Source organism: Athene noctua, chromosome 25, assembly GCF_965140245.1.
Source record: "Athene noctua chromosome 25, bAthNoc1.hap1.1, whole genome shotgun sequence".
NCBI lineage: Eukaryota > Metazoa > Chordata > Aves > Strigiformes > Strigidae > Athene > Athene noctua.
Window position 1 is genome coordinate 3,742,079 of NC_134061.1, and position 11,487 is coordinate 3,753,565.

An 11,487-nucleotide genomic window follows, 5' to 3' on the forward strand; every position below is an offset into this window, starting at 1 on the left:
GAGGCCATGGGGATGTGACTCTTGGATGCCAGCTTGACCCCGTGGCTTTGCTTGTGCACCAGTTTGCAATTAGGGGCACCCTAAAATACCTGCAGCCCTTTCTGAAAGCAGCACGTGGAGGATACAGGGGGGTCCCCAAATACTTCAAAGACCCCACCCAAAGGTATAATCACTGTGGGTCCCTTCCTTGGGCTGTCTCCTGTTGCTTTGGCACTGGTGGGAGCGGGACCCCCTGACCTGCAGCTGCTGCCCCAGTCTCTCTGGCAAAACTCCCTGAGCCCCTCCCTGAGCTCCTACCCCAACCCTCCTAGAAATGATGGAGCAACAGGTACCCAGCTACGGAGCAAAGCAATCTCCTCCCACAGCAGTTTTTGCCGGGTGTGGATCCCTGATTTTGCCTTTCCCCTGCGCTCTGATTACCAGGGATTAGCAGATTGGTCAGGGATGTGCTGCCGGCTCAATCCAGTGCTCTCCCACTCTTGCCGTGGCCAAGCTCCGGCCGGGAGGGGGATGTCAGCCCTTCTGCATATAATTTTAAGGAGCTCAGGGCCTCCCATAATCAGGAGCAGATGGCCGGCATCGGGCAACTTCAAAATCTGCCGTGACGTCAGGGACGTGCACATACACAGACACACACACACATGCACAAGAATGGGAAAGAAACGGATACGGTGAAATCCGTTTAAAGGGCCTGGCAGCCAGGATTATTTCTTTCTTTATTTATTTCATCATTGTTCACCACAGGGAGAGGAAATCCACTTAAATGTGTGAGCTGGGGAGGAGGTGGGGGGCAGGATTTTCAGCAGATAAAGCTGTTTCGAAGGGACGCACAGGCACGCTGCGGGCTGCCCGCGTGTGGAGCCAGCGGGGAGGGAAAGAAATGAGCCCTTTTCCCTCTCTTCATCAGGATTTTTAGAGATATTAAAGGTGAGTGGTGTCCTTTAGGTGATGCCAAGTGAGGGAGGTGTCCTGTGTGATGCTAAGGTGGCACATGCCAGGCGGGAGGATGCGGTGCCATCCCCGGGATGCTGTGGCTCAGCCAGTGCCCATGTTGGCATTGGTGTGTGCAGGGGGTGTGCACGTGTGTGCCCACTCATCTGCGTGTGTGATGCCCAATGGCAACCGGATGCTTTTTCCTTCAGTGTGTTATAAAATGAAGGTTTTATTTCCCCGCAGGTGATTTTGAATCATCCCGGGGAACCGCAGCCCAGCAGGGTTCATTGGCATGGGCAGCCAGCAGCTCCATGCTTCCCCCCTGGACCAGGAATCCTGATCCAAGTGGCCTGATCCTGGCTCACATGCTCTGCCTTGCTGCACCCCTTTCACTGCTTCACTTTTCCTTCTTAAGCTCCTCGGCGGTGCTGGGAGAGGATGGCCTCTGAGCTGTTCTCCTGGGGGCTGGATCGTGGCAGGCCCTACGAGGCATGGAAAGGGTTAATCCCACGGCCAGTGCTGAACAGCTGAAAACTGGGCCCAGTTACGTCCTGTTGGAGGGATATAAGGAGCAGCTGGAAGGTGGCTGGGGCTGGGTTTGGGAGGCAGCTGGTGCCTGGTTTGATCCTGCAAATCTGGGAGGTGTTGAGCCTGAGCAGCCCTGGCTGATGCTGCTGCCAGCCCCCATGCTGATCCCTTCTTAAATTAAATAGAGTAGACTATTTCTGTTGGAAGGGACCTACAATGATCATCTAGTCCAACTGCCTGACAAATTCAGGGCTGACCAGAAGTTAATTGGGTGTGGGACCCTCCAAAACCAGTGGAATCACCCCAGAAGTGGCCCCGCCAGGCAGAGCCCTGCAAGCCCTGCTTGGCTCAGACCGACACCCCACAGCATGGACGGCGTCAAGGGGATGGTGGAGCATCAGGGCTGGGGAGCAGCAGGTTCCCTTAAGCCTGGCCCAAAGACAGGGCAGTCCCCCAGGATTTGGGGTCTCTGCAATTTGGGGTGCTCCCCAGCTCTGTGGAGAGGGCACAGCTGGGAGACTCCTAACACCCTCTGCCTTGACTTGGTTTTCTTGTGGCGAGCCAGCCTGGGCTTTGCCAAATGCTGAGCGTCCCCATCCTTCCCCCCAAAAACCAGGCACCCCAGACCTGCAGCGGTGCCGGTGGGCTGAGCTGGCCCCAGGAGGGACCCCAGCCCTGTGCTCCCGTCCTCGTTCCTCGATCGACTGTCCCCATCCATCTGCCTGTCTCTTCCCTTCAGCTGTTCAGCTAATCTGTCTCCATCCATCTAATTTTATCCAGCCGCCAAATGATCTCTTGGAGGAGCCCCAGGGGCATTCGCAACCTGCCTGTGCTCCGTGGCCACTGCTGTGGGGCTGCCTGCGTGCCCGGCCGGGGCAAAACCCAGCCCAGGGGCTGCGGAAAGGGCTTGGCAGGAGGGATGTGACATGGATGCTGGTTTGGAGGATCCCACACCCAACGCAATGAGTTTGCACGGGCTGGGAAAAACAGCTCATTCCCTAAAACCCTGGGCTGGGTTTGATCTTCCCAGCACCCAGCCCACCTCCCCCAAGCCGAGCGCTCGGAGGTTTGCGCTTTCCAACCCATCTTGTCTTCTGACCTTCATAAAAGCGAGCACTTAATAACATTAAAAATGTCATCACTCGGGGCCCTCCCTCCCCAGCCCTCTTATCCTCCATGGCCGCTGGTGGCTAATGCATTTGTCGGTATCATCAGTATTAAACTAATCAACAGGACATGGGGGTTTCCAAGAGCCGGACACAAACCAGTATTGTTATGAATATTAAAAAAGCAAGCTATTAATCTGCCCTCGGAGCTCTTACCGAGTCCTTCCCTCCCCCCGGCCAGGAGATTTAATCTGCAGGGTCTCATGGCAGAGTGGCTAAATCTATAGTGGTATTATATAACGGAGCGGAGAAGAGGGGCTGGGAAGGGCACGGAGGGGACGGGGACAGGGATGGGGACGGAGCCATGCTCTGGGGCTGGCTGGCACGCCCAGGGAGATGCTTGGGAGAGCTGAGTCTCGCTTCTGTCCGGGGACAAATCAGTGTTGGGACTGGGTAGAAACTTCAAAGGGAAACACAGATTGCTGGGAGGCCTGAAAGCAAATCCTTGAGGCGGGATGGAAAATGATGGAGGTGGGGGCTGAGCTGGTGGGAGATGGGTCTCCCTTGGGGTCTGGGGTGAGGGACGGGTGCTGGGGAGCCCCCGCACCCAGGCTGGCATCCCCCCTGTGCTGGGAGGGGATGTGCACCGCAGGGTCTGCGCCGGCCCCTCTCCCCACACCCAAATGAGGCATCAGGAGACTGAAACCTGCTGTGACACCAGGCTGGCAAAAATGCTTCTTGCAGCAACCCCTGAACCCCTAAAATGACCTTATTAGGTAATGGTGGGGGAACAGTGGGTACCCCCGTGAGGTGACACAGAGAGAATTTCTGCACTTAGTGGGGAGCTCGATGGTTGGAAGCAGCAGTGGAGGGGGAAAACCAGGAGGGTCAGGAGACCGAGGGTACCCACAGACATCGTGGCCACGAGAAGGAGGCCTCCAAGCCCAGTGGGATGTTTTGGGGTGCAGGTGGGAGGATGCTCCAATCCCCAGGAGCCAAAAGGGGTCCCAGGTAGATACAGGGGTTGGCAAAATGCAGCTTAACCTCCACCCCAAGTGAAGCGAGTGGCCGCATTCAGGCCCATGGTCCTTCCCTTGTTAAATCCTTGCCAGCCACAGGAATTAGTCCAGCTTAGCGCGGGGCTGTGCGGCCAAAGCTGCAGCTCTGACAGCGTTTCCCAGGGCTGCCCAGCCATCCCAAGGGCCCTGTCCCCATGGCACACGGGGTCACCTCCCACTGGGGATGCAACAGCCAGTGAGGATGGGGATGGAGGGTTTGGGGTGTGAATCTGGGGCTCTAGGATTTCAGGAAAAAGCCTCCTGTGAAGTATCCCTGGAGGTGCTGGGATGCTCTGGGCCAGTCCCTCTGGTTGTGGGACATCTGGTCTGAGCACAAAGCATCCAAGGAGCAGCAGAGGATGTAAAACCTGCCTCTTCCAGCTTTCTACACCGATTGTGCTGTCCCTAGGGCAGAGCTGGGGCAACAGGAGCGGCCGGAGCTGCGACACAGCTGTGCCAAGGGTGGCAGAATCGGCCCCACAGCGCGGGGTCTCTGGGACCAGAGCATTTGTCATTGTGAGGCGGGATGTTTATAAGTCCCTGTCTGGAGTGGAGCCATGATGTCTGTCCCTTTCCTGAGGTCACAGCCTGGCTTTGCCAAGTCCAACCTTAAAGGAACGCAAAGCAAACAGCCCCGGCTTGGCTTAAACCCCACGGTTTTGTACAAGCAAAGAGCTTAAATTGAGGTTGGGGTTTTGTCAGCTGGCCGTGCCTCCCTGCTCCTCTGCCACCCGAGAGGTCCCTCCGTCCTGACTTGTCCACCCCATGGGGCTCCCTGGGGCTACCAGCACTGGCCCCCAGCCCCAGCGGTGCCAGGATCCAGCAGCTGCCGGTGGGATTTGCCCTTCTGCTTCCAGCGAGCCCGTCGGGCACGTCACACGCTGCTGTTTATAAAGCTGCACGGAGAAACCTTGGCTGGATCACCCCCGCCTGCCTTAGCCAGGGCTGCCTGGCAGCAGCTGCTGGAGGGTGATTGCGGTGCCGTGGATGTGCCCTGGGCTGGGGACAGCAGGCGCATGTCGCATGAGTCCTCCTGTCCCCTTTGGGTGCGGTGACACCCCGCAACCTGTGCCTGCCCGCCCCACAGCTGCTCAGGCATGGAGAGATGCGGGGGGGACATCCTGGGTGACACCGGGTGCCTCAACTGCTCTGTGACTTCCCCCCCTCCTCCTGGAGCCCCCGGGGGAAATCCCGGTTTACAGCACCAGTGTAACGAGTTTGCTGGGCTGAACTGGTCCCTAATCCCCAGCCCCAGGGGACGGGCACAAGCTGCTGGAGGGGACAAGCCATGGGCTCTGCCCGGGAAGGGGACAGGGATGGAGGGGCTGGGGCTGCAGGTGACGGCTGCTCCGCCAGCTGCTCCGGCTGTCTCAGCCCTGCCTCTCCCCTTTCATATTCATAAACATCCCATTCATGCAGATTAACGGCGAAGCGCCCGGGCACTACCAGCTGCTGCCACTCGGGCCATGCCAGCACCGTGGTGCCCAACACCTGCGGCCACCAGCCCCGCTCCGGGGACCCTGGGGGCTTCGCTGCAAAGCACATCACTCTCGGGGAGGAAAAAGACCCAACCCTGGATGCAGCTCAGCCCTGCCAGCCCCTCCGTGCTGTCCCCAGGGGATGCTGGAGGGGGCTCGGCTCAGCCCTGGAGTGTGTCCCCAGGGCCGGTGGCCGTGGCTGCTCCTCGCCCTGGCAGGAGCTGATCCCGTCATGTCCCCCCTGGCTGGGGCAGCCCCAGCTGTGCAGCATCTTGTAAGGAAATTAACTTTTCACTGATCTCCCAGCTTTGAGCAGGGGATTAGAGCCCACACGCGCCGCGGTCGGGCTCTCCCCTCTTTCCAAGGTGTTTTTGGGGCTGCCATGGCAGGGAGGGACAACCGTGCTGGGCTGGTCCCATCTTCCCCCAGCGGGACTTGGTTCCTGGCTCCATTTTGGCTGTTCAGAGCTGGGGTCACTATCAGCACCCGTGACTCCTTTTATAATGAGCTAATGACAGCATGGGTGTCCGGGAGAGGACCGAGCAGCACAGCTTTCCCCAGGGACATGCATCACCCCATCACACGGCATCCTGCCCGCACACGGGCAGAGCCACCTGCCCGCACTCCCGTGGGTGCCCCCTTTCCCACCTACCTCCATCCATCCCACCCTGGTCCTGTCAGGGGGCTCCGACAGGCAGATTTGGGGTTTAATATTGTCTCTGGCAACCTGAAAAGCGAGGAAACAACCCCGCGAGCTGCAGAGCCAGGAGTACCGCAGTAATAAACAGCAGGTCGAGGCTGGAGATTGGTGCTGCCGGTATGAAAAGGAGGACAGGCGGGTTCCGAGCCTCCGCCGGCTAATTAAGCAGCAGCTCCCTATAATGCAAAGGCCTTTTCTTTGCCGATAAGACCCATTTATAATGGGCTGAGCAGTTGCAGGCTGAGTGCTGGGGGGAAACAATTGGAAAGCATATTGCTGGTGGGGCTGGGTTTTAAAAATAGACATGAAGGGTTTGCTTCTGGGCGCTTTTTTTTTTTTTTTTTTCTTTTTTTTTTTTTAAATAAAAAAGAGAAGAAAGCAGCTCAAAGCTGCACTGAGAGTTTCCTGTGGCCCGGAGAAAGAGCCGGGCTTCGAGGAGAGCACTGAGCATCCTGCAAGTCTGGCGGGAATGCTTCAAAGTGGGGAGGATGGTGTTGGATTGGGCTCCCAGCCAAGCAGAGCCCGGGCATGGACGTGGGGAAACTATCCCGAGGTGGGCAAAACAGGGCTGCACACACTGTCCTCGCCATGGCCACGCGTTGGTGTTGGGATGGGAGCAGGGGGACAGCATGTGCCCGCTTCTCCTCGTGCCTCCCCGGCTGCGCTGGGCTCCAGCCAGCCCCCTGCCAGCCCCAGCGGCCGAGGGGGCACTCGCAGCCCAGCCCTGGCACCCCTCTCTGGCCCCGCTTCACCCCGGACTGGCCCCGGGGGAAAGAGCCTCCACCAGGGTCCCTCGGTGAGGACGGGAGGAAAATTGTACAGGAAACGCAGCTGGTGAACGGCCTGATCCTGCCCCGGCGCCGGGTCCAGCCCCACTGGGTTGTGCGGGTTAACACGCAGGGGTGCTGCCAGCGGATAATTCCTGGGGACGATACGCTGGCACCTGGATGCCAGCCCAGGAGATAGGGTCTGGGAGGAAGGCCAGGACACCCGGGTCCCAGCCCCGGAGATAGTGTGCCGGGCTGGGAGCCAGGACTCTTGCCTTCTCCTTCCCTTTGCTTCCAGTTGTTTCTCCTCTATTCTGCTGCCCAGGGAGCTGCTGATGGCGCAGTGCAACCCCTTGCTCAGGCCAGTCAATACAATCTAAAGCCATGGGAAAACCCCACAGGTTTAAAAAAAGGAAATACTTAATATTTTTAACCTCTAGCAAGCACCCAATCTGCATTCCCCCCACCCCTGGGAGCCCTGGCTGCTGTTGGTTTGCAGCATCAAGCACTAGATATTTATTTAACTTCTGCAGTATTAGAACTAATCACTAGTATTTTCCATCAAAGCTTCATTTTCATCTTAACATAATTCCATCTGTGCACGCACAGCCACATCCTGCTTGCTGGAAAGGTGACTCCGAGGCCATCGGCTGCACCCGCTTTTGGCAGAGACAGGGGGTCTGTCTCATCTCATCCCGGAGCACGGAGCACGAGACCCGTGTCCCTGCCTGGCTCCTCCATGGGCTTCCCGTGGGATCTTCATTCATGACGCAGGGATCCCATGAGCGATGCCACTGCTTGCCCTGGGAGATCTGAGCCATCACCAAGGGCTCACAAATGACCCGATTCCCAAATAATCTGGCAACAACTTCCATCACTCGAGGTCCCAATGCCCCCAGTGCCCTATCACAGCAGAGACAGCTCCACCCCGCTGGGAGCCACCATGGCCTCACCCTCGACAAAACCCTAGGTCTGGGTGCAATCCCGATGCCCCCTTCACCTCCCACCACTGGCTTCAGACACCCCAAATCCCAGGCAGGTGACGCCTCCCACCACCGCATCACCCCAAAAAGCAACTCTTACTATCTTTGCGGTAGTAGAGGATCTCGAGCTTGCACTCCTCGGAGCCGAGCAGGGCCTGGGTGAGCTGCGCGATGGAGCTCTTGGCGGTGTCGGGGCCGGTGAGGAAGTCGCAGGTGCAGGGTCGCTGCATCACCTCCACGCGGGAGTAGCCGAACATCTCGCAGAAGCCGTCGTTGCAGTAGATGATGGCGCAGTTCTCCATCTGGGCGTTGGCAATGAGGAACTTGCGGTCTGCGGGGAGGCAGGAGAGCAGGAGGCTTAGGGGGGCAGTGGGGACCCGCAGGGATGAGGGACAGGCTGGGTGGATGGGGTCTGTGGTGACACCCGCTGTGGGGCTTGTGCAGGGATGGGCTCCTTGGGGACACTGGTCTGAGGGGCAGGTGGAGGCTGCCAGGTGCTGCCCTGCCCTTGAGAGAGAGAATATTCCCTCAATTTCATGTGATTTGGTGACCGTGAGGACAGGGGGACCCGAAGTGGGGGTCCCCAGTAAAGGCAGCTTTTGCTGGGCTGGGTCAACCCACGCAGCATCGACATCTCGCATGTGGGGACTCGCTGCTGTCTAACACGTGGGCAATCTGTCCCCATCCAGCACTATAGGCAGAGGGAAGAGCTGCAGCGTCTGTCCCTCCCCAAGAGCTTATCAGGGACCTGTGTTATCTTGCAGACTTCCCACCCTTGCTCAGATTTGAGTGAAGCCAAGCAAGGGGTGAGAGGGAGAGTGAGCGTGAGGCTTGGCTTTGTGGGAAGCTGCGTGAAACCCGTCACACTAATGATGATTCTCCTAATGTTTTAGGGGATAATTGTGCCTTCGGGCTGAAGCTGAAATCCAGGCCTTGCTGGGCTGTGTCGGCCCTGTGCTCAAGAAGAAAAGGACTTAGGTGGAGGAAAGAGGAAACTGAGGCAGGGAGTGGTGTTTCCCCAACCCCTCCTGGTGCTGCAGCCACTCGGGCTGCCCAGCCCAGATGGAGCTGCTTCCATCCTTGTCCTGGGGGAAAACCCAGCCTAGAGCTTTGATCTGGACTGATTTTTGTTTTGGTGTTTGTTTTTTTTTTCAAGGAGCTCAGCGGTGCTGGGCTGGGGTGGACCCACTCTGGGACAGGTTTGCTGGGATGTGACTTGGGGCTGCAGATGCTGATGCGACAGATGCTGTGCCCCGCCCCGCAGCATCTCCCTCCGCGTTTGGCATCGGCTCCAGGCTGGAGCCGGAGGCAGGTCAGAGCAGAGGGTCCGTTTGGAGGCTGCCTCCCAGCCCAGACCCCAATTAATCTCCTGGATTACCCAGGAATGGCATCTGCAGCCTGCGTGCTCCAGAGCCCCGCTGCGCTCCAGCCTCGCGGGGGATTTCACCCAAACACGGGAAAAAACTCCGCACGGCTGCAGCACCCAGTGCCGGGAGCTGGTGGGGTGCAGGGACCCCTCCCCGGCACATCGGGGCTCTCTCTAATATCCCCTGCAGAGTCCCAGCTCTGGAGGATTCCTCCCAGTAAAACCAGTGCCACCAGGGATGCCGCACCAAAGTCTCCTGCTTCATCCCACCCTGTGAGAGCCCTTGGTGGCCCTTTGCGGGGGACTCCCACCCTGGCACCTTTCCCCCTCCCACGCAGGGCTGACGCCGGTGCCGGCGCTGCAAACAGCACAAAACACCACAGCCAGATGTTTCCCAGTTCCCTCTTCCCCATCCTTTTCTACCCCAATCCTTCTGCCAGCTGGGAGGTGGCACAAGGAGGGGACCTCCCCCCAAGGCCCTGCTCCTGGGGTGTGCTCCCCACCTGCCAGGAGCGTTTCCCCATCCAGCGCCAGCCCCGTGGGCCGGATCCAGGCTGGATCCAGGCTGGGCTGGCGCAGGGCAGGATTTACAGGGCTGGCGGGGTGCCGGAGCAAAGCTGTGCCGCGCACAGGGATGTGACCAAGGCCGGGCTGGGAGGGAGCTGCAGAGCCAGGTCTCCTTGGGGGTATTTTCACCCCAAATTTGCTTGTACCAGGGCTCTGCACCAGCGCTGGGAGGGAAGCGTTGGGCCTCTCCGGCTCCGGGGGGGACTCACCGGGTGCAGCTGCACCCACGGGAGCTGCGGGAGGGGGGCGTGAAGGCACCCACGAGCAAGGGAGGACGCGCTGCCAGTGACGGGGGGGTGGTGGGGGGGTGCGGGGGGGCCCGGGGGGCTGGTTTGGTGTCTCCCAACACCTGTCACAGCACGAAGCTGCCGCGGGGGAGCGTGGGGCGACGTTTCGGCAGAGCCCAGCTGGTGCCCGACATGGCTGGCAGAGCGCAGGCAGGGAGCGGGCAGGGACGAGGGGCCTGGCTGCTTCCCCGCTGGCACGCTGCGCCGCGTGCCCCCTCCGCTCCCCAGCCGCCGCTTCCCAGCGGGGACCGATAGGAACCAGGGACAGTTTTTCTCGCTTCCCGTGTCCAGGGTCACGTCACTCACTGCCAGGGCAGGCAGCGCAGACCTGGCAGCGCCGGGGACATTTGCCCACTCGGCATCGAACACCGGAGAAAACCCCCCAGCGAGCCGAGGCGGTGGGGAGTGCAGAACCCCCGCACCCCACAGTGTCCCCCCAGGCACAGCAGTTGGGGTGACCCCCGTCCCTTTTGTCCCCCCTCCCCTCATCCCTGGCTGCGTAGGGGGGACCCAGCCCCATCGAGGCGCCCAGCGAGCGGAGCCCCCTCTGCCTCCTGCCCACGGCCCCCAGCCAGCCGCACGCAAACCCCAGCGCTCCCCGATGCGCACCAACCCTTCGCTATATTTGACATCAAAAACCAGCCCAAAAATTCATATAAAGGGATTACTCCGAGCAACAGCAAATGGCAACATTTCACCAGGGACGGCTGCCTCCGAGCAGCGCGGAGTTGAAGGCAAACAGGCAGCGAGCCCGTCTGTGCTGGCGTACACCCCTCTCCCCCAGCCCCGCCACCCCGGGGACCCCCTCCCTGACACCCCGGGGACCCCCTCCCAGCCCGGGGACTGTGGGGGGCCGCAGTGTCTCCAGCCCCCCCCGGGGACCACCGGGCTGGGACCGCTCGTCCCCCTTGTGTCACCCTGTCTATAAATACCAGCGGGGACTCTGCCTGGCTGTCGCCCACCCCTCTTCCCCCAGCCCCCCCCCCTCAGCGGAGGTCACAGGGGCGCCTTCATTTCCCCGGGGCCACCCTGCGGGTGGCCCCACTCTGCCCTCCCGCCTGCCCCCCCCCGCCCCCCCCCATCTCTCTGCTCCCCGCTGTGCCCCGAAGTTGGGGGGCTGCCCGCAGCCGCGGGGGGAGCGGGAGCGGGGCCGGGGGGGGCTGCGGTACTCACTTTGCCCTTCAAATTTGCGGATGATGGTGTCCAGGTAGGTGTTTTGGGGGGCCACATGGCCCCGGCGTACCGGCATCGCTCCGCCGCCCTGCGCGCCCCGGGAGCCGCGGAACTTCCCGCGGGGGCGGCGGGGAGCGCGGCCCGGCCCCGGAGCGGCTCGGCACGGCCCGGCACGGCGCGGCCCCGCTCCGCCTCACCCCAGGGCTGGCCGAGCTCTGGAGCCGAGCCGGCCCGGGGCTCCCATGCTCCCGGTGGCCGGAAGGGGGAACCCCTCCGCCCGCCCTGCCGCGCCCGGCTCCGGGCGGGGGCGGCCGGGGAGGATGAGGATGATGGAGAGGGGAGGAGGGGGGGGAAGGGGGGGAGGACCCGCTTGGAAGGGGGAGAAAATAATAGAATAAAATAATAAGAGTTGAAATCCCCAAAGTGCTTAGTCACCGCTGCCCCGGCCCGCCGGAGGCTCCCGGGGAGCGGTCAGCAGCGACAGCGGCCGGCCGGGGAGCCGGTACCCCCCCCCGCGCCCCCCGGGGCTCCCCGGTACCCC

The 11,487-nt window shown here is 60.9% G+C and overlaps 1 protein-coding gene across 2 annotated transcripts in view; it reads right to left on the minus strand.

Moving 5' to 3' along the window:
- The window catches only part of KCNH6 (potassium voltage-gated channel subfamily H member 6), a 33,487-nt gene extending 22,327 nt beyond the window's left edge, over positions 1-11,160 (minus strand). The window contains exons 1-2 of one of the 2 annotated variants that reach the window (XM_074926457.1): positions 10,947-11,160; positions 7,654-7,884 (exon numbers count right to left, since the gene is read on the minus strand). In XM_074926457.1, coding sequence (XP_074782558.1) covers positions 7,654-7,884; positions 10,947-11,022 — 307 coding nt within the window. In that variant the 5' untranslated portion in view covers positions 11,023-11,160. The remainder of the gene's footprint in view (positions 1-7,653; positions 7,885-10,946) is intronic. The other variant, XM_074926458.1, reaches the window with a different exon arrangement.
- Between the last annotated feature and the right edge of the window lie 327 nt (positions 11,161-11,487).